The 24328-nt window shown below is 42.4% G+C and overlaps 1 protein-coding gene across 2 annotated transcripts in view; it reads right to left on the bottom strand.

The window, feature by feature from the left end:
* Positions 1-12324: 12324 nt before the first annotated feature.
* Positions 12325-24328, bottom strand: part of trit1 (tRNA isopentenyltransferase 1) — a 125912-nt gene continuing 113908 nt past the window's right edge. For both annotated transcript variants that reach the window (XM_077196352.1, XM_077196353.1), the window contains exon 12: positions 12325-12454. In XM_077196352.1, the coding sequence (XP_077052467.1) occupies positions 12430-12454 (25 nt within the window). In that variant the 3' untranslated portion in view covers positions 12325-12429. The remainder of the gene's footprint in view (positions 12455-24328) is intronic.

Genomic DNA, 24328 nt, shown 5'->3' with positions numbered 1-24328 from the left:
ATGTTTCATGAAGATATTTTGTAAATTTCTTACCGTAAATATATAAAAAATATATTTTTGTGAGAGGATGCAGGAAAAGCACGAACATAAATACCGGTGGACAACTTTAAAGGCAAATTTCTCAAATTTCTTTGCACCCTCAGATTCCAGATTTTCAAATAGTTGTATGTCGGCCAAATATTGTCATATATTAACAAACCATACATCAATGGAAAACTTATTTATTATGTATACATCTAAATTTTTAAAAAAAGGCCCCTTGTGACTGCATGGTTTTGTGGTCCAGGGTCACAATTTTGAAATAATTTTAAAATCTTGCGTATTACTTACAAAGCATTAAATGGTTTAGCTCCCCAGTACTTGAGTGAGCTCTTAACACATTATAGTCCTTCTATTTTGATCTCAAAATTCTGGCCAGTTGATAATACCTAGAATATTAAAATCAACTGCTGGCGGTAGATCCTTTTCCTATTTAGCACCTAAACTCTGGAACAGTCTATAGCATTGTTCGGAAAGCTGACACACTCTTGTCTGTTGTTTAAATTTAGACTAAAACACATCTCTTTCACCTGGCATACACATAACACATTATCAATTTTTATAATTCAAATCATGTGAAATGATAGGCTACATAAATTAGGTCAGCCGGAACCAGGAACCCCATAACACCAGATGTACTTGTTACATCATAAGAAAAATGGCATGCGCTAATATTAGTCTCTCTGTTTATCCCGAGGTTTACCATAGTCAGCCAGACCTGGGCCGTATACAGATCAGATGAAGGACCTGTGTCTAGACACAACACCAGCGCAGCCCTGTAGTGTCAGTAGAGACTGTCGACTAGACTATCCCCTGTGGAGGCCTCATCAAGGCCTCAGGTCAAAAGTTTTTTCCTCTGTACAGATGAAAACGTTATCAAAATGATTCCTGTTCACAGGGATCCGTGGAAATGACTAAAACGCTGTAATATGCATGACAGACAAGTAATTGGCAATGTCACTTTGTAAAGAAAAACTATGCGCCCAGGCACATTCACATTCAATCGTGCATGGCATGCATATAGACTAAAAACGTAATACACATGTTCATGTCTTCATCGTTTTCACAGATTCACATTTTTGAAGTTAACACGGAGATGATAACAGTATCATTTTTAAAACTTGCACTTTGAAACCTATTTCAAAGTTTGCATTCTCAGGCCACCAAACGCTGTAAGGGAAAATTGGATTGGCTATAATAAATTATCTGTGGGGTATATTGAGCTGTAATTTCAGACACATTCTGGGGACACTAGAGACTTAAATTACATCTTGTGAAAGGGTCATAATAGGTCCCCTTTAAAGTGTTTAGCCATGTTGGGAAGTGTATATACCCTTACAAAAATAAGTTCACTTTATTAAGTATACTTAAGTAACTTAAGTAATTTAAGTAGTATACTTACAGTGGTGTGAATAAGTTAGGCCCCCCATGCTAAAGTTGCCTAAAAAGAGGAATAAAAAATCATCTTTTGGAAATTGATCTTAATGGCTTAATTGGAAAAATGAGGAAAAATCCAACCTTTAAGGACACCAATTTTCTTTGTGTATGAATAATGTATCACAAATAAATACATTTTCTTCCTTAAAATACAGGGTGCATAAGTCATTGCCCCCCTATGTTAAATTCCCATAGAGGCAGGCAGATTTTTATAACTGGCCTTTAAAAATAAAAATCTGCCTGCCTCTATGGGAATTTAACATAGGGGGGCAATGACTTATGCACCCTGTATTTTAAGGAAGAAAATTTATTTATTTATGCCTATGCCTCTAGTCGAATGAGCCCTAATGCCCAAAGGGCATTGCAGACCATAGACACATAAGCATTCGCTATAGCGTCCACTATCCATCTGGATAGGCTCTGTTTCGAGGCGGCGAGACCCTTGGTGCGCCCATCAAACGAAACAAAGAGCTGCTCCAAGCGCCTGAAGGGGGCGGAGTGTGTAATGTAAGCCCTCAGCGCCCTAACAGGGCAGAGGAGACTAACATCGCTCTCACTATCGGATGCAGGCAGAGCCGATAGGGAAATGACCTGCGCTCTGAATGGGGTGCCCAACACCTTAGGGGCATAGCCATGTCTAGGTTTGAGGATGACTTTAGAGTCATTCGGTCCAAACTCAACACACGCAGCGCTAATGGACAGCGCTAATGGATAGCGCTGATGACAGAGCTGTCAGAAAAACGGTTTTGAGCGAAAGGTACTTTAGGTCCACGGAGTCTAGCGGTTCTAAGGGGTATTCTTTCAGGGCCCCTAGGACCAAAGAAAGATCCCATATAGGAACCGACGGGGGTCGTGGGGGGGTTCATCCTTCTGGCTCCCCGAAGGAAGCGGATGACCAGCTCGTTCCTTCCCAATGACTGGCCGTGCGTTGATTCAGCGAATGCTGCAACGGCCGCCACATAAACTTTAAGCGTGGAGGGGGACCTGCCCCTGTCCAACAGCTCTTGTAGGAAACTAAGCAACCACGATACCCCATATGTCCATGGGTCCAGAGTTCTATCGGCACACCGTTTTGAGAACACAGACCATTTAGACGCGTAGAGCCGCCTCGTAGAGGGAGCTCTGGATTGCGTAATCGTTTTCATCACTCCTTCTGGCAAGACAACGGGTATCCGTTGATTAACCATACGTGCAGAGACCAGCGCTCTGGATGGGGATGCTAGATTGAGCCGCGGGCTTGAGAGAGGAGATCTCTCCTCACCGGAATCGGCCCAGGGGCTGTGTGTGACAGCCGCGTCAGCTCCGGGAAAGAGATTTGGTTCTCCCAACGCAGGGCTACAAGGAGCACCGAGTGGCGCGTTTCCTGATCCTCTTGATTAACAGAGAGACCGGAGGGAAAGCATAGAGTGGGAGGCTGGGCAAGATTTGGGACAGCGCGTCCTCGTTCTTTGAAAAGAACATTGGGCAGTGAGCGTTGTCTTTTGACGCAAACAGGTCGACTTCCGCTTTGCCGAAAAGGCGCCACAGTAACTGCACTGTTTGGGGGTGCAGGGACCATTCCCCTGCGGGAACATTGTTCCTGGACAGTTTGGATGCACGGCTGCGCGGCTCTCAGTGAGCGCAGAAAGTGCTGGGACCATACCAGGAGGCGTTCCGTCAGATCGCAAAGATTCCTGAATCTGACACCGCACTGACGGTTCAGGTATGACAACACAGACATGTTGTCCGATCGGACTAGAACGTGGTGGTCTCGTATGAGTGGGAGAAAGTGCCTCAGCACATTCTCGACCGCTATCATCTCCAGACAGTTTATGTGAAGATGCCAAAGCCCTCGAAGAGAGGGCCCCAACCTAGGTTGGAGGCGTCCGTCGAGATGACCTTTCGATACGAGACGGCTCCCTTCGTCACCCCACGCTGGTACCATTTGGCTGCTAACCAGGGCTGCAGAGCTTAAATGCAGCTCTGAGTCACTCTGATTCGTCTGCAGCCGAAAGCCCAAGCTCGTTGAGGCACTCGAGCATTCAACCAGCGTTGTAGTGGGCGCATGCGCAGTAGGCCCAGCTGAAGCACTGCTGCAGCTGAGGCCATACAGCCCAGCATTCTCTGAAATGTTTTCATTGAAGCGACGCTGCCCTTCTGGAAAGTCGCGGTCAGGTGTCGAACACGGCGCGCGCTGTGTCGATAAGCGGGCCGTCATAGCCACGGAGTCCAGTTCTATTCCCAGAAAAGAAACTGACTGACTGGGCAGTAATGAGCTCTTGGTCCAGTTGACCGTGAGACCCAGGCTTTCCAGATGGCTGAGGAGCACTGTTCTGTGAGATATAAGTTCCATCTCTGACTGTGCCAGAATCAGCCAATCATCCAAATAGTTCAGAAACCGCATGCCCTGATCTCTCAGGGGAGCGAGAGCCGCGTCCATGCACTACGTAAATGTACGGGGTGCTAAAGACAGGCCGAATGGGAGGACGGTGTACTGAAATACCTGACCGTCGAAGGCGAATCTCAAGAATGGTCTGTGACGGGGTATTATCTGAATCTGAAAGTAAGCATCTTTCAGATCTAGATATATAAACCAATCCCTCAGGCGAATTTCGGCGAGGATTTTTCTGGTCGTGAGCATTTTGAATGGTCTTCTCATGAGAGCTTTGTTCAAATATCTCAGATCTAAGATAGGTCTTAGAGCTCCGTCCTTCTTGGGTACGAGACAATAGCGACTGTAAAAGCCTGACTCGCTCAGAGAGCGAGGTACTGGTTCTATAGCCCCTTTGCACAGCAGTTTGGCTATTTCTGCTCGGAGTAGATGCGCTACTTCTGCTTTCACTTTCGTCTCGGTCCGTGCTCGAAAGCGAGGGTACGGCTAGCGAACTGTAGTGAGTAGCCCTGCCTTATTGTTCTTAGGAACCATTCTGATACCCCTGGAATAGCTTCCCATGCTTTCACATGTATAGCTAGGGGCAGAATGGATTCCGGACCCGTTCGCCCCACTTCGTGGGCTCGGGACAGTGAACCGGAGGTGTGGGCGCGGCGCGCGCGCCCTTGGTGCCTGAATGCTGGCTGTTTCACGTGTGTCGTCCCGATTGGTATGAATGGGGAACGTTTTGTGAGAACTTTGTGATGCGCGAGCAGCGCTTGGGGGGAGGTGTTTGTTAGTAAGCGTGAGCGCTCGTAAGCGGGCACGAGACTTACATTCATAATCTGACCGATATGAGGCTGTTTTGGCCGTGTGACAGAGAGGGCAGCGAGTAGGCGTATGCACAGGGATGTGGGCACATTTCCTACGTTCAACACTCGAGCGGCATTTGCCAGCTTTATGAGAGTGGGCTCTGTATGAGACACGGGGGGTATAGTGCTTGTGTGTAGGGGTGAACACTGAGATGTGGGCACCTTTGCTACACTTAAAACACCAACGGCGTGAGCCGGATAACCAGGCATTATACTCTTTATGAGATTTCTCTGGGTCGCCATAAAAACGGCGGTTGTGTGCAGGCGAGAGGGCTGAGATGCCGGCTCGTTGGCTGCTAAAAACACTGCTGCAGTAACCTTCTCTGGGGGGACTGACAGGGAGAGACACTTTGACGGTGGTCCGGCCGCAGCGGGACTCAGCCGTCTTTTCCTCCGTGTTGTTGCTAGGAGGACTTCGCATGCTCGGGTTTCAGCGACACTCTAGGCCGAGGCCCTCGTGGGGGAGGCGGCCTTTGACGGTTGGACGAGCGCGACCTAGGGCGGTTGCCCTGTCGTCGCTGCGAAGAAGGAGGAGGCAGGGCTGGACACTGGCTAGTGCTTCGCGCAGGAGGCTGGTCACGTGGGCGGCCTGCAGCTGAGCTAGCGCGTCGAGGCAGGAAGAGGTTCATGGCCTGCGAGCTCTTTTGCACTTCAGAGAAGCGGTTGACGATCCCGTTAACCGCTGGGCCGAAGAGACCTGTAGGGGAGAGTGGCGCATTGAGAAACACGGCGCACTCAGACTCCCTCATTTCCGCGAGCGGCAACCAGAGATGTCTTTCTGTGACGGTGAGCAAAGCCATGCATCTTCCAATCGCCTGGGCCGCGGATTTAGTAGCATGAAGAGAAAGGTCCGTCGCGCTCCTCAAATCCGTGACGGCGGCTGGGTTCCTGCCTTTCTCGTCCCAGCTTGCAGGGAAGCCATAGAAGCCATAGAATGCAGGTTGGAGGCAGCTTGTCCGGCGGCTGAGAACGCTGACGTGGTCCTGCAGGCTTTAGACGGGAGGGCGGACTTTGAACGCCATCCCGCAGAGGGCGGACAAAGGTGCACTGCTACCGCCTCCTTCACTGGGGGAATAGAGTTGTACCCCTTCTCGGCGGCGCCGTCCACTTGAGAGAGCGCCGAGGAGACGTGAGAGTGGAGTCAGAAAGGGTGCAGGCAGAAAGGGTGCAGGCCTTGACGCAGGCGCTTGGGGGCGGCGATGTAGGAAACAGCCGTCCAGCCTGTTGGGCGCGGGCTCTCTCGGCGGTGACCACTCTAGGCCGAGCCGGTCGACGGCCGTGGAGAGAGGGCGCATAAGCTCCGCATGTACCCCAGCGAGGCGGAGTGGTGAGAACCCGACCAGTCCTCACTGTCCGAGGCCAGGAGAGAGCAGCTGTCACCTGCGGCATCATCTTCCGCCTCGTCACCTGCAGCGGCGGCAGTGAGGGCGGGAGACGGCATCTGCGCGTCCGGGAGGGGGGGCAGAGAGGGCGAGCGAGAGGCTCGAGGGAGAGTATCTGGCGAGCGCTTCACAGCCGCATCAATCTCCAGTTGCCTTTGAGAATGACGCTTCTTCTTGCGCGGTTTCACAAAGGGCGGAGAGACAGCTTCAGTGTTGAAAACTTCGAGTCGAGCCCGCAGGGTCCTGTTCCTGGCCCAGGCAGAGAGCGCAGATCACATGGCGTTCTCCGGCGCTGAGCGGGGCTCAGCACGAGCCACAGGAACGGTGAGACATTTTGATAAAAACGTCTCGTGCTCTTTCAGGAAAGTGTGGCTGTGGCGAACATGCAAAGTAGAGGAGAGGATACTGTCGCCGGATAGCGTAGCAGGCACGGATGGCTGAAGGCGGCGAAATCAACCGGCTTCCTCAGACGCTTTCCTCTGCTTGCAGTCGCTGGTTTCAACGGTGGCGGCTTCTCTCAGGATCAAGCGATGCGAAGGGCTTCGCTGAAGAGTTGAAAATCAGAGTTGCAGCCCCTGAGCCTGACTTTTATACGCTAAGCCACCCCCATTCTGGCGGGCTGTGATGCGTAGAGGGCGCGACGTCACGCCAGGCTCAGTGGTAGGCTGCTGCAGTTGCCACAGAGCAGCCAATGAGCACACTAGATAGCCTGCTCTAGGTCTGCTAGCTGCTGCACTGCGTTAACAATAAATACAAATTTAAGGATAATTTTTGGCTTCAATATCTCGAGAAAAGATGACTTTACCCATAGCGTAAGCAACTTACGCAATACGAGAGAACCGCTCGTAAGAGAACATGGATTGCCGGAAATTTCCATAAATGGGGAAGCGTTGTCATAAATGACAGAAAATTTTGTAAATGTTGTGGAAAGAGTTAAGTACATTTGAAGTATTTTCATATGTATGTACACTAGCAGTGGACTACACAATATTTTCAAACAAATCTATTGTATTGGGTGCTATAACCTGCAAGTTTATTAGCCAGTATGTAAAATACGTTTGTGTAATCAAAGAGTAAACACAACTACAAGCCAATACATAGAATACTTAAATATACTTTTAAGTTAGGTATATCTCGACCAAAAGACTGAGTACATATGTTATATTATGTTGAAAATTATGATTATCGTCTATTATATAAAAAAAATGTCTATGTAATCTATAAGCTACCCAATTAATGATTGCAAAATCCATTTAAAGTTTCACTGAGATCAATTTGATAACCCAAGGAACAGGTTTGGAAACACAGCTTCTAAGATAATATCTATATTCCAATAAAAACAGTCACAATATACCAGTGGGCTGTGAACTTCCTGGTACGTCAAAAGTCAGTGCTGCTGGAAAAAATGGCATGCGGTTTAATCCTGCAAAAATAAATATAAATGTGTTGGGATGTATATAAATATAAAGGTTCACTGTAACTTTGAATATGCTGAGAGACAGATCATAAGTGTCCATCTCCTGTCCCACACTTGATGGTTAAATCCCTTGACTGGCACCACTCCAAACGGGCACAAAACAAGCATGGGAGGGCGTTGAAGCATAGAGCCACACCTGTGTGTTTCATATTTACTGTGCTTTCATGTGTGTGCTTATGTGTCAGATCAGCTCCGCATGAACCGTGTAGGGTAGTAATATTCTGCCCATGATGATTACATCATCATCATTATCATGCTTGGAGAGGATACACATGTCTGTCTTCTGAGTGATGGAGTGTCTGTCTTTCGGCCTCAGTCACTGAAGGTTGCCATAGCAACAGGATACTAGCTATGTGGCTTCATTAAGCATGAGACAGAAGCCTGTGGGCAAACATGCAATACTCACACACACGTACTTATTGAGTTTATATTAACGATATGAAATAACATTCTAGCAGAAAACATGACAAATACATAAACACACAAACACAGCTTTATTCTGTCTCCACTGCATGAGAATGCACTGGAAACATTACATTTTTATGCTTAATTTTGTTTTTGTTTCAGTCACAATTACTTCAAAATGTATTGGCAAATTAGGTCATTTGAAAAGACTGCCATCCAGTGGAACAAGCCAGTATAAATCACACATCATGTACCTCCTTCAGTAATACATACACTTTAAAGAGCATAATATGAAACTCAACATAATATTTGTGTGCGTTTGGTTCTCACATATATTGGCACAAATCTATTTGTTGGCTCATGATCAAAAACGGGACCAGAGAAAGATGTCATATTTGATGCTGAACACTAGAGAGAGCTAAAGATCAGTTTATGAATATATTAGGTACTCACATGGGTTCTTTAGAATTAAATCAAGCATAACTTTTCTTGATCAAATAAACAGGATGTGCAAATAGACAATCAGATACTGTGAATCAAGTAAAGTGAGTAAATACATTAGATTATAAGAATAATTGTGACATATTAATCCAGGGACATAGGATTACTATACATATTATATTCAGAATTGGTGTAACATGATATTTGATACAATTACATGACACTGCGAATGGAATCTGCCATCACTGACATCAACTGTGCCTTCATACTGCAGGATTGAATATGTGTAAACAAATTAGATTTGAGAGCTGCAGCACAGGGCAGAATTAATAGTAAAAATATCTTGAATTTCTCTCTATTTGTTACACTAATATGCTGATTTGCTGCTCAGAATGTTATTTTTGCTGCTTATCATCAATGTTGATATAATATTTAATATTTTTACTTTATATACTATAATTATATAATTATAACTTCTTTTTTTTACCTCAGTTGCAACAGTTTTAAATATCTTTTAGTCTAAGTCTAAGTTCATTCTACCCTGAATTGGCATCACTAGGTCACAGTGTACTGACTCTGATGGCTCGAATCTGCAGCTGTGCTAAACTATGAGTGTATTATGAGAGGTAAAACTCACATGCTGATTGATTGTGGTGAGTACGAGTGTGGGCTCAGGGCGTGGGCCGTGAACAGAACAAACCAGCTCAATGAGGCTCGTACACTACACCACAGTTGTTGCCTTGGTGATAACTCTATGTGACGTCTGTGCGGAAGAGAAAGGAAGAGTACGTTTAGAGTGAATGCGCCACGTGGAGAAGCTCAGAATGAAAGAGAGCGAGGGATGGTGCCATGACTGATACCCGGTAGTAGGAGGCTGGCCGTGACAGAGAGGGCAGCTGTCTTACAACCCTCCCTCCCCGGCTGGAGACACACAGACACAGGTGGAGAGGTGCCAGGACGGCCGCCTGCTGGGCCTGCAGAAGAGTGTGTCTTTGCAATAAGTGTCTTTGAACACTATCAGTGAAAAGCAGACTGTGGATTATTAGTTGTGTGTTTGTGTTTGGTCTAATTCCAGGCCTTCTCCATCTCAGAACAGACCTCTTCGCCCCAAAATAACATGCCTTGAGGAGCTGCTCGCTACGACTCTGTGTGAATCACTGAGTGTGTCACTCTCTGGTCATCTTTGTCTTTCTTTTCCCTCCTCTCCATCGGGTCACCATATGGAGCATTGTGTGGGGCTCATACTGCACCCCTTCATTTCACACACACACACACACACACACACACACACACACACACACACACACACACACACACACACACACACACACACACACACACACACACACACACACACACACACACACACGCACACACACACGCGCATTCAAATTCACAGCCTCAGGGTGTCAGATCGCTGTTAGGGCACCACAGCAGATTATAATAGAATAATAAGCCTTAATAAGGTTAAACGCAGATGCCTTCACGAGACACTGAGACATGCTAGCAGAGCAAAACAGCACATGACAGCAGGGACAAAGACACAGGAATTATAGGTCTCTGAACAATGATCATATCTAATATTGCAAAACAGGCTCTCTCAAATGTTTTTTTTTGTAAATGCTTTGCTTGAGAAATGTAAATGAATGGCATTTGTTATATATTCAATAAAAATATAATGTGCAACTATTTTTTTATTACAATTTTACTTTTTGACATGCATACACACTTTTTGGAGATATTGTACAGTAAACGCTATTTTAAATTAAATAAAAAAATATGAAGAAAAAAGTGGGAAATGATTCACAGTTAAACTGCTCTTACGCTCTGACTTTCTGACATTAATTACCCTCATGTCATTCTAAATCCAGAAGACTTCCATTCATCTTTTTGATGAAATCCTAGAACTTTCTGTCCTTCCTTTGACAGCTACTACCACTTTGATGCTTTAAATATTTCATAAAGAGATCATAAAACTAATCCATATGATTTGAGCAGTTTAGTCCACATTTTCTAAAGAGACTCGATCGCTTTATGTGATGATCAGATTTCTCACTCTCTCTTCCTTGTCCCACACCTTCTTCCAGCAAGCCAATGACAGTTGTCCTGAGACAAGAAAGACGGCGACTGAGAGATTCTTAATGGACGGAGTCACTAACAACAACCAGAGATTAAAGTCAGAGATGACTAAAGAGAGTGATGAAACAGATAAGATAAACAAGTGAAAAGAGAACATAAGCTGGTCAAACAAGAGTAGTGAGTTAAAGAAAAAACAGTATTGATCTGAACAAGCCATGAAGAGCGCCTTTCCATTCCTCCTATCTTATCCTCCTTTATTCATTGACAGACTGCTTCAGGGTCACAAGGGCACATTACACTTGGCTTTTATGCACTGACCTTTAAGAATCGTGTCTCCCTCTTTCAGGTCAGACCAGTGGTAGGTGTATGTGTAGGCTATATCAACTCTACATCTGTTTTATGCAGTCGGGCTTAATTAACTTGATGGATATTAATGATCATATTATTAGGACCCATTTATTGGAAGCTGAATTTAGTGCTGTGTGTGATATTAGTAGAGATAATTACAGTCAAGCTGTCCGTGCAGATGAGAGAAAGAGGAAAGAGGAAAAAACACAGAAGATATCCCTTTAATATCTCAATTGTGTCTCATTTTGCAGAAGAAATTGACCCCAGTAATCTCACATGTTCTATCTAGAGTGTCAGAAGAGAACATAGCATGTTATAGAATTTCTCTCAGATCAGTATGTAAAATATTAAAATAATGACATTCGCGACCCTATTCTGTCCTTAGAGATAACAGCATTGGGGGAAGTGATTCTTTGTTAAAGAAATTACGGTTCCACTTTATATTAAGTGGCTTTAAGTACTATGTACTTACATCAAAAAATAAGTACAAAGTACTTATTGTGTTGATGTTGTGTTGTAAAACACGTGTGCTGCTATTGAGGTGTGAACGGGTAAGGTTGGGTCAGGTGTGGTGGTATGGGTTGTTTTAAGGGTAGGTTAAGCTGTAAGGGAAGGGTCAACAGTGTAATTACAAATGTAATTACATACATTTATTACAGCTGTAATTACATGCAGGTATTTTCAAAATATAAGTACAACGTAAAAACATGTATGTAAGTCCATTGTATCAAATTATTAATTTCAATGTATAGTACATAGTACCTATAGCCACTTAATATAAAGTGGGAATAAAATTACAAATATGAAATTAATTTTAATATGATTTAAAAAAATACAAACAATTTATTGTAAATCCACTATAAAAAGGAAGATAAAAAGTATTCAAAATAGGGAGACAAAAAAAGAGCGAAAATGCTTTAAAACTAGACAATGGAGCATTTTTTATATTATTATTTAAAAACTGGGGAACAGAGGACAAGTTCCTCTAATTGAAGAATTCCATTTTTATTTCCCCTTAGAATGGTAAGAAGAAACATCTGAGAAAGGCTCATATTTATAGTTAAAGTATGTTTCATTTGAGTTAAGTCTCCGAAGTTGTGAGCAATACAATTTTCCCCTGAGGACTTCACAATGGCTTTAAACTTCAGTTTGAGTGTGTTTTAGCATGTTTGTCTGTTTTCTCATTGTGGTTGAACACGCTTAATGGAGAGGGACATAGAGGACAGAGAGTGTGCAATCATCCTAATAGTATTTCTCAGTTCCCTAGTTGTATCCTCTGTGCTTTAATACCTCTCTGTACCCATCATTCCATCCTCAGATCTGATAGAGAGATGCATCTAATGCGCTTCAAAGGGGTATGTTTTGGCAAAAGCAACATCAAACACAAGATTCTCATAGCTTGCAGCTGTATAAAAGACCTCCCACAGTCATCATGACTTGAGATTTTCATAGGCCGGGGCCGATTCCAGCACGGCAGGGGAGAACTGTTTTTCCCCAGAGGGAAGTGAATGTGAAAAAAGAGGTTGTGGGTACTGTGCTGAAAAACACACAGCGCTTCACTCACACACGAACAGGCAAGTTATTTTTATAATGTCATATTCATGTAGACAGGATTGTAGATCCCCTAAAAGAGAGAAAAATGAATTAGACATCAAACATACACAAACCAGCCCGATCTCACGGCAATTCGTACAAATTTTACGAGGTGGCTAATTCGTACAAATTCATACGACCTCACTCGTACGAATTAGTATGATTTTTGCTAAATCGTACATATTTTACGAGTTCCCCAATTCGTATGAATTTTTATAAGAATGAGCTACCCCTGACCCCGCCCCTAAACCTACCCATCACGTGGGTTTAGACAAATCGTACAAATTCGTACGAGTGAGGTCGTGAGATAGCGTTGACAAAAACATATACACCTATAATGTAGGCCTAATGTTAAATCCATGTACACTCACATGAAACAGGACAAAAACATAGGACTTCAGTCAACACACAGTTTAATTCCTGGATGAATCAGTGTTTTTTAACAAATATACTGAGTGAATGATTCAACTATTCACTCAGAGAAACTCGATTAGTTTTTTAATTGAATCAGTGTTTTTGAACAAATCTGTTGAGTGAATGATTCAATGATTCACCCATAAAGAAAGTGGCTATAAGTAATTGTAAAACTGTAGTTAAAAGTAATAAAAAACTGTTCCATATGGAATATGGTTTGTAGGATGAATGTAATACATACTAAATTCGTCATGCTGTCATGTAACCTACAATATCAGTTGCGTCACTTTACTGTCATTTACAATGGCCTCATGGGATAGTAAAGTGTCCATTGGATATGCACTTTGGAATCTCCAGGAAGATTATCCATCCAAGTTATCCAACTGTTTAATGAATTCGGACATACTTTTTCGCCTACTATAAAGCAGGGAAGTAGGCATATTCGGATGCATTCAGACACTTGATTTGTTCCTGATTAAATCAACGTTTTGAACAACTCGGTTGAATGAATGATTCAATGGCTACTCATGGATAGTCTCTCAATGCCACATACTGGCACAACAATTTAAAAACTAAATTAAAACAGACTATTGTTATTATGTATTATTATTATTAATTTATTATTATTAAAGTAACAACCAAAAATATATTTTATTAGATGAGCAGATCATTGTTGACCCAGTGCTCCAGTTAGTGTTCAGGTCAGGCCTGTCTCTAATCACAGCAGTGATGAAGGTGAGCACAAAACTGAGTTTGTTTCAATATGGGAGCAGCTGCTTTTCCTAAACTCACCACAGGCCTTTTCCAGTCAGTTAACTAACATACATTCCACACACACAAATACACTCCAACAATTACATTCATCCATGCACATATTCACTTATACAGATGTGTATGCATGCAAACATAAACATTAAAACACTAAAGAACCAAAAATCATCTTACTCATCTTTCTTCTTCAAGCAGGGTTTTGCAGATGTGACCAATGAAGCACATACACACAAAATTGAACACACACACACACACACACACACACACACACACACACACACACACACACACACACACACACACACACACACACACACACACACACACACACACACACACAATTTATTTCCCAGTGTAAATGTGTAGGCGGCACATTTCCATTGTTAGACTGTATTTTACTCTCTCTAGAGAGAGAATGAGAGCACACACACAAATTGTTGTACGCAGAGCAACATCTCACGGTTCAGAAAAAAAGTCCCTTATTATTCTTTGTCTTCGTTTTCCTCCCTTTAACTTCATTTTCCCACCTCTCATTTATGTTGTGTCAAGGTGCATATTTTACAACAGGAGCTCCAGTGATGATCAGAGGTTTACTCAGGCTTTCTGCATTCGAAACAGTTCAGTACGTGGGTGTCCAACCCCGTGGCAGCTATAGCTGGTATGATGTATGAAAGCACACTATGAGTCACTGTACAAATGTCTATCTCCCCCTCTTTCTCCACGAATGGGAAGGAAAACGTGCCAGCTCCTACTGTGAACATCATGCCTTTCCGTCACATTTCTTCCATGACAGATATGTCCAATAAACACCTTGAATGATTGCTGATTCTAAGTAACTAAATGACTCGCTGTTGGTGGAAGATCTCTTATTAATCAATAGCACACACACAGTACCATCTAGGTAGGTAGTATTATAGGTGTCAACTACAGGTAGCAACTACAGTTTTACATTTTCTGAAGATGCCTATGCATTGATAGGTGGTTGCCAGGTAGTTGCTACAGTATGTGGTCTAATTTGATGTTACTGCATTGTTAGGTGGTTGGTATTCTGGGTGGTAGCTAGAATGTTGCTAGAGTATTCTGGGTGGTTACTAGGGCATTGTTAGGCAATTAACATGATGTTGTGCAGTGTTACTGTAGGTTGTTGGTATGGTTGCTGCTATATTCTCAATGGTTATTAGGTGTTTGGTAGGGTGGTAGGTCAGAGTGATTTGAAGAATATTAAGAATGTCAAGTATGAGAAATACTGTAATAATAGTGATGTTTGCCTCAACAAGCAGCACTCACTAAAGACTCCCATGACACTCTCCTCACACTTCTCAAGTACTGACAGTAATCAACACTTTCTTCATAAGAGTATATGACTATGTCTCTTACAGGCAATTCCTGAAGGTTACTCAAGGCTTATCTCCAAATACTCCATTATTCCAGCCCCCTGATATTTCTTCCCAGAGACTGGTCTCCCTTGAGGGTCTCGCTGCAATCCAGGACTCTAACTGGATGCTCGAAGCAAGCCCAGAAAGAAGTGGGTAAATTAGGAGAGCCCACAGTTTAATAGAGATTAGTAGAGCAGATGTTTTGCCAAGATAAGGAACTCCCAGGTCTCCACACTCCCACCACCCTCACACACATAGATGTACCAAGGAGATAATACACATTAATAGAGTTAGTTGAGGTTTAACTCCCAGACCTCCTCTGGCTGGCTCCCTCATGGAACCTGTGACTAAACAGATTTGCATCTGTAGTGCATCATTATAGCTGAGATCCCCCAAAGCTCTAGTTCCCTTACCTCACCACAATAAAACCACCCAACACATTCTCACTCAGCTCAGTTCAGAATTACACTCAAACCAACTTAGACAAACAAGCTTCCAAGGTTTTCATTTTACAACTGCCCACAATCAAACACTTGGCAAGCAGGAAAAAAACAGCATACACTGTCACACCCACAGCGGCAATTCATGCTCGGCCTCACCCAAGTTCCTCATATTCTCCTCCTACCCATACGGTAAACAATAATGTGAAAATCTTGTTCTCCAACAGAGTTAATACTGTCTCAGACATTCAAATAGTGCTTGAAAGTTCAACATACTTAATTTGTCCATTTGCTGCCGCTATGTCTGTCACACAATGCAGCTCAAATGTTCTTCCGTCATGCGCACCATCTGCCTGCACTAATTGGTGGGTCCACTAAGAAAATAGAAAGTGTCAATAAAAACAACAGAAGATGAATGTGAAAACAACACAAATAGATATGTGAGGAGGTCAACTTGCACTTGCACTTGCATAAAGATGATGCAACTCTGCAACTCTGGGTTCAGTCGATTCAGGAATATGTCAAAGATGATACAAAAGGAGCTGTTTATCAAGAAAAAAGGGGGGTTCCACAACCCCTAACTCTGGCTTGTCAGTTATCACAGCCTTCTTATAGAGTAAGCAATTACTGAACTCTATTCTCAGACAGAGAGGATTAAGAATGTGTAAGCATGAGATAAACACATAAATACACTATACAACACTTACAAGCCTTAACTGTAGACAGACTCTCACACAAAGACTCAGCAGCAGTCTGAGATGCTGTGGGGTGACTAGAGATGATATTGGTGCAGTAACATTAATCCCAGCTCCAGTAGTCAATACATGAGGAAACTGAATACCACTAAACTGCATACAGCAGAATCTACAACAGGAGAATCATTGAATACACTATTCAAAGGTCAGTCACAATAAGTGCTTACAAGAATTAACTTTGTGAAATAAACGACAACAAAAGCTTAAATTATTTGGGTGTCAATATCTATAAATCATAAAATCATTCAGACATCATTCACATAGTCTTAGCAGTTTCTTATCAAGTTTTCGCTGAAGAGGATTTACACATTCCATCAATCAAAACACATAATCCTACTGAACACCAGCAGTATAGGAGGACACACTCCAGCAATATCTCTAAACAAATCCTGTCGTCATTGGCGCACAATGAATTCTGGGGTAGGTTAGGCTGTGAAGGATCCATCTGTTGTATCCTTCATAAACCAGGAAACGAAGGATGCATTTCAAGGCCGCATTTGAAGGAGCCTTTGTGCGCCGCTGTGATGCAATTGGTCTTCGAATGTGAAACCTACCTGTTTGAGTTTTACTTCAGTTTTGGTCATTGCGTCCAAGCCTGATTGAGAGAACAATATCCACAAAACTTATGTCCATTATGTATGACATAATTCTGTGGAAATAAAATGGTTATTTATTTGGTCACACTATTACTAAGAAGAATTACATTTTTTTATATTTTTATCAATTTTCTAAATGATTAAAGGGATAGTTCACTGCCACTCACCCTCATGTAACTTCAAACCGAACAACTTTTTTTTTTAATAGAACACAATAAAAGATTCGAAGAATAAGCACACTGCTCTATTTCAGACAATGAAAGTGGATATAGAGACCAAGAACGGTCACATTAATAAAAGGGCAAAATAAGACAAAAGACATGATAAAATCATCATAAACGTGCTCATAGAACCCTACAGTCATAAAAATAAAGGTTCTCTTATGGCTTCGCTACAAAAAACCTTTTTACAACCTTTTTTTTAAGAGTGTATTTGCACTAATTTCCAAGCCATGTGAATTCAAAAGATAGTTTTGTGTCCTCTGAAAATCTTGCTTTATTTTCATCTCTGACATTCTGCTATAAATAACTCATTGAGTATTTAACAGAAGAGAGACAGTCATACCAGTTTGAAATTACACGAGGGTGAGTGAGTGATGAAAGAATTTTCATTTTTGGATGAACAATCCCTTCAAGAATTGTTTGAGAATGTATTTGCATATAACAAAATACGGTGTCATACCCTGAACTCCATATTTGTGCTCTGAGTGAGGCTGAAATGTATGAATGATGAGGTCGTTTTTGATCTGTGAGCGTGTGGCATCTGAGAAAAGATTCTGTCAGCACTCAGGTGTTACAATGAGGGCAGCCCTCATTATCCACACTAATGTGTGTCTGATCTCAGCAGTGTTGTGTGGGAAGACGTAGCCAGTACAGTGTGGTCTAATTTGAAATGGTCAATCTGTCACAACAAAATGTGCTGGCACACAGGCATTCATCCACCTGTAAAAGCATGTGGCACACACAAAGGCACACATATGCAAATAATGTTTTAAACATTTGCCTTGGAGCAGTCCAATAATAATTACATATTTGAAACAAGTGCCTATGTGAGAATATGTATTATGAGTATACTGATTGCCTCGGGGGCAATTGGCAGGATGTCTTGATTTAGCAGAGTTAGATGGTTGCTATGGGTGTTCTTGGCAGTTGCTAAGGCAATTTTATGGTGTACTCTGTGGTTGCTATGGTGTTGCTAAGCAGTTGCTATGGTTTTAGGTCATCATAGGGCATTTTTAAAGGGTTAGTTCACCCAAAAATTACTGTAATCACTGTCTTCCGGTAACGGCCATACACGAGTTGAGTTCTGACAGAAGAGTGAGCTCTGACCTGACGTATGACGTATGGATGAAGGAGTACCGCAAGCTTAGGTGAGACTAGACGCCTCTCACAGTTCAAACTAATAGGGCTGGGCAACTCATGCTCCTCTGACATACAGTATCTGTTTAAAAATTATTTTTTCGACTTCGAATTCGTGACCAGCGTTTCGTCAATACGTCATACGTTACACAAAAATAGGACAAAAATAGGTCAGAGGTCACTCTTCCTGCTAGTTTCAAGTTACTCCCATATTAAAGCTTGGAAGAGTCAGAATATTAATATAACTCTGATTGTGTTTGGCTGAAAGAACAAAGTCATATACACCTAGGATGGCTTGAGGGTGAGTAAACAATGGGATAATTTTCATTTTTGGGTGAACTAACCCTTTAAGGTTATTCTAGGCTGTTGCTCAGGTGTCCTGGGTGGCCTTAGTCAAGAGAGCCAACCTCAAAGTCTCCAGATATTGCTTGAGTCTGTTCTTCAAAGTATGTCTATGGGATTATTCCCCTCTAATCTGATAACTTAATAGATTAGTGTCTATTCACTAACCATAAGGCTTTCACTAACGTCTGAACAATAGCTAAAATGATGCTTGCCTTACCAAAGCTTACTACTAAAATGAACATAGAAACTGAGAAAACATCATAGAAACTGACAAAAGTTCACAGTCATGGCTAATCATTTAGCCACACTATTAGTGTCCTTCCTGTTTCACCTTTTTAGACTAGAGCTCTGAATCTGTACTAGATGTTATCCTGCTCTCATAGGGAACATCAAGGCGCTGTCCTTTCAGAACCATTGATTCCCTCCCTACCTCTGCTCATTCTCTCTCTCATTCTCCACAGAGCATGTCCCCCTGCCTGCCTCTGAGAGCTGGTACAGCCCCTTCTCCCGCTCTTTCTCAATGCATTTTGCCCTTATATGGAGAGAGTGAGAGTGGCGAGAGGCATGAGCAAGAGTGTAGCTGGGCCGTACTATCTGCTCACGTTTTAAGGGGGTGTTTAGAGGAGTAAGGGGAGGTGGAGGGGGTAAGTGATGGAGATAGTGTGAAAAACGGCACCTCTTTGAGTGGCCCCGAATAAAAGTACAAAAATAGATTTAGGAGCAGGGAGGGAGAGAGAGGGATGTGATTAATATGCCTATGGATTTCTCTGTGGGATGATAGCATGTTACAGCATGTTTGTGAGGGTTATTTTCAGATGACTGTGGCGTCAGTCCTGTACTGAGGATCATTCATTGAGTGGGATCATTTGAAGACTTTTCTTTGTGTTTCTCACCACCCCCACAAAAGCACAAACCAAATGTCATTGCAGGCGTCACAGATAAAATACATCACATGAAGACAGGTGCAGACTTAAATGTATCACAAAAGCCCTTGGCAAGATTAAAACCAGAAGAATCCAAGGTCACAAAACCCTGCATCAATCAAACATGCTGTCAGTTTTCAGGTATAGAGATCTGTTGATAATGCCGGTAGAATGCTAGCAATGATTTCACATGCATTTAAAGCCTTAAATTGAGCTCTAGCATCTTACATGAGATTTTTTCGGTTGGCTGGACATTTATGGACTACTTTATTTTTGTCCACAGCTCAAGGCAACTGTATGGGATGACACAATCGACCCAAAAAATAATAGACCTGGTATGAATTATGGACGGCTCAGCTTTGAACTGCATGAAAATGTAGCTCAATTATAAATATTTCAGCAAATAGAGGTTGGGCTTGTCTGCTGAATTTGTGTTCCCCAAATTAATCTAAAAGCCATCCTCCCTCGATGAATAGACCTGGGATGGCTGACATGGAATCATGGTGTGCTGGTAGACTTTTCCTGAAATATCTAAATTTACCTTTAATTTTGATTTACCTAAATTTTGCTGGTGAACATCTTGTCAGTGCAGGTCCACCAGCACCATTTCTGCTGGGCTACGCTGGGTTATTCTGGTCTTCAGAAGGGCCCCTAAAAGATTTATTTAAAAGACCCCCCCCCCCCCCCCAAAACCCCCAAAATGATAATTCTGTCATCATTTTCTCACCCTTATGTCGTTACAAACCCTCATTTTTTTCATCTTCAAAACACAAACAAAAGCACAGGTGGGAGGTGGGGGGGGGGCCTCACGAGTTCGCAAAGGGCCTCACTCCCCACCTGCGACGGCACTGAAGTAACCCTACAAATATCGTCAATAGAAATCTTCATTTGTGATGAACCAAAGTTTGGAACAACACGAGGATGAGATTTTTGAATTTGGATGAATTTTTGGGTGAACTAATCCTGTTATTCAATAAAAAATAGCACTCCAAAGAACTTAAAGTAGGATTTAAAATTGTTGTGGCTTATAGAGATACAAAAAAACACATACTGACGTGTTGCCAAAAAGCCTTCAAAGTTGTGTTATTGTTTTAGGATTTAATGGCATAAAGTGAAATCTGTATTACAATACTATCAAGAAATGTCAGTGTCGTGCTGCTTAGCTCTACTGTCCACCCACAAATATATAGTTCCACCCATTAAAAACCCACTGAACTTATGATATTAAATGCTTCAAAACTTCTAAATTAGTTTGCATGATTAAGTAGCGCCCTAAACAGGACATTTCAGCAATTTTTTGTCATCGCATTTTGCAACTGGATCATTAGCATTGAGAGTTAATAATGGCATCAGTTTTGGCCTGATGGTGGCTGCTTGTACTATTCAGTGTTGGAGTGGTGAATGCCAGAGCGCTATGATTTCCTGCAAAGGTCAAACTCAACTAAATGCTAATTAGCATGAGTCATCACATCCATTCGTAGACCTGAATGCATTATGCTACATATGTAATCGCTGCAGGTCGCACTTCCACATTCATTACCATCAACAATCTCAAATTTCAAGCACGGAATTATTCTTGAACTGTCAGGCATAAGAAAAGGATCCCAAACTAATTTGTCTCAGTCAAATGCATCTTGTAATTGGTTCCCTCTTTTAATAGTGACATAGACATGCATACTCTCCCACGCATAGTATACACACTGAATACATCTCAATGGATGTTGGTATCACATGCTGTACATTGTTTAACAGAGTGGTTGGAGTTCAAGAATACAGCTGTTCCCTTGGATTCAACATGTCTGGAGATGTTCACCAAACCAACACTAACAGGCAGGTTGGCAAACAGCCGTGTTCACTAGAGCAGTTCCACCCTCCATTGGAAGATTTAGGTCACTGGGCTAATATTCGCATAATAAACAGAAGAGGAAGTGGAGTTTACTGAATGAGGGGGTGTTGAAGGGGGTTCGGTGGAGTGACGGTTGTTACTTCAGATATAAAAGCATGATGCAATAGTAAATAGTTGGATTGTAATGAGCTGTCGACCTCTGAAATAAGGTATTATTCTGAAACCTTCAAAAGAGTATTTTTCCCCTCTCGTAAACATATTTATACTGTATGACATTTTCAGGTTTTGTGTTGTTTGTGTTATAATAGACTATTGATGTCAATAATTCAGATGATGAAACATGGAAAATACACTACTGCTCAAAATATTAGGGCAAGTAAGTTTCTATTTTTTTTTTTAAAACAAAGAAACTAATACTTTTATTCAGCAAGGACACATTCAATTGAATCAATAGTGACGGTAAAGACATCTATAATGTTTCAAAAGATTTTTTATTTTAAAGAAATAAGGAATATTTTACAAAAATATTAAGCAGCACAACTGTTTTCAACATCGATAATAATAATAAATGTGTTATGAACACCAAATCAGCATATTAGAATGATTTCTGAAGGATCATGTGACACTGGAGACTGGAGTAATGATGTTACAACCAACGTCAGGTGCTTCTACATCAGTGTTATTTATTTCCCTTTGACTTAATGATAATTTATGGGTAGGGTTAGGTTTACAGGTAGGGATCGGGTTAGGACTAAATTTTCAAACAGGAATGTTGTTCCAGGATCAACCAAATATCAGGACGTGCCACAGAGGCTATAGGCATAATAACAGCCTAGCAACCCCTCCCACACCAAATAGCAATGCTCTATCAACCACACAACAACCACGTACAATACCATAGCAACGCCCTAGCAACCACCCAGAATAACCTAGAACAAAGACTATAAAATTACACAAGACGTGTGACTCGTATTGTTTTGAATAGGCAGTGCTCTATATGAATAGTGCAGTGCTCAATATGGTGGTATAAGTCCCGCCTTCTAAATAAGAGCCAATCACCGATTGGTAAAGTCACGGCGTCACTGCAGCTGCCGTTAGAAGCTCAGCAGTAAGTCAGACGTGCACTTCCACTGTGCATGCGCATTAGCTTGATCCCGGCTGACAAATTTAGTTTTCTGTCATGATTCGAGCATTTAGAAACAAAATTTATGAGAAACTTGTTAGATTTCCTTGGTGATTTCAAATATGAAATTTAATCGTAAGCTTGGCAAACAGTTTTGGAGAATTTGATGTTTCCCCTATTCAAAAAGATAGGAGCTGCACTTGCATGCCTGAGAGGCGTTTCAAAGATGGCCGTCGAGTGAAATTACTTTTCTTATTAAAGGGGCTTTGCCTAGACTCATGTGTCTTTTGCACATGCATCTAAAATAAATCATGAATACATTTTCAAAATTAAGCATTGATATCTAAGTTAGCTGTGAATGCATTCACAACCAGGAAGAAATAGCTTAACAGACTGTGACAAGAGAATTGCACATTAACACAGAAAGAATATGTGAGCAAGTCTGAAATTGAAACCTCACAACATCCTCTTATTGAGAAGAGCACCCTGACAGGAAGGCTTGTATCTATTATTAGATATACATTTGTCTGACTCTTTTTTAATGCACTACTATTACTGGTGGAGGCTCACACTAGGGGTAGGCATGTCTAAAAGCATTTTCACACTCACACACAATGCCATCCTCGACACACTCTTGTTCTTCTCAATTTCGTCAAAACATTTTGTTGTACTTTTGCGCAAAGCATGAGTCACCCACTGACGTATCGGAACACTATGCCGTCTCCTGACAGAACCTGAATATTTTGATGAAATGAAAGTTAACTCTGTTAAACTGGAACATTTTCATCAGAAAAATAAAAACACATGAGTTTTTAGAGCTTTTAGTCTGTTAGCCCAAGGGCCACGGTGTTTGAGGGGTAAGGCGGCCCGGCCATTCTCAGCCTGGCGGCAGCGAACCTGCACGGGCATATGAGACGTGTAATGTCGCAGCCTCTTAGGTTTGCTTGATCTCCGATTTATCTCTTGAGAAACCACATTTGTGCATTTTTTTCTGATTCAGTCACAAACTAGCGCATCGTGTACTGTTCCACTAAGCTGGTGAACGATCTCAGCTTCAGCGTCATCACTACGACAGACCCCTTATGGCATTGGTCCTACCTTTTGTTCACACAGTGCGAGTTCCGGGATTGATCCCAACAATGTTACCAGGTCCCCATCCCGGGATCGATCCTGGGATCAATCCCTGGGCGTGTTTGCGTTTACACGTAAGGTACTCTAGCAATTCCATGGCAATTTTCTCGGATCAACGCTATATGTGAAAGGGGCTCAAATAATGTACGCTCAATGGCTAGAGAATACCCATAGTGCGAGTCGAATGGATTCCCGTGCATCGCGGGTCAAATGAATTCCCACATCTCAACGGAAAATGGCGCCCGCAGCTGAATCAACAAAAAAAAACCCAACATACTCCAATAATCTTTTTTTTTACCTACAACTACAACAAAAATCTTTTTTTTTTTTTTTACAGAGTACTGTAAATCCAGTACCCAGGTTTGCTTGAATGAATTTAATATGCATTTTACATCCGAGGACATCTTTATACCTTCCCTGATGCGCCAACATCAGTCCTGTGCTAGTCTACATGGCTGAATGTCTTTATGTAGGTTTGAATCGTGTGACGACCACAAACAATAGCTGTTCAGGCCACTTAGATGTGCATCATTTTACCTTCCCCATAAGCACAGCGACTCATCACCTTTTCGGAGGGGACACGTCGATGTCACCCACCAACACAAACACACACACACCTGCTGTTGTAGCCTGAAGGAGAAGGGTTAAATCCCCCCACCCTTATATACACAAACAAACAACACTCGTGCAAATCATCCGCTTGCATACTCGCGCCCCCTTACCACCACAACCCCCCCCCCCAGCAGTCAGTTGTTAGTTAGGGGGAGGGGGTGTGAAGGGGAGAGGCTAGTGGAGGTCTTTGTGAGAGAGAGAGAGAGAGAGAGAGA

This window comes from Siphateles boraxobius, unplaced genomic scaffold (genome assembly GCF_051911475.1).
Source record: "Siphateles boraxobius isolate OS27281-9 unplaced genomic scaffold, OSU_SipBor_1 35, whole genome shotgun sequence".
Classification (NCBI taxonomy): Eukaryota; Metazoa; Chordata; class Actinopteri; order Cypriniformes; family Leuciscidae; genus Siphateles; species Siphateles boraxobius.
This window is presented reverse-complemented; position numbering and strand designations above follow the sequence as displayed.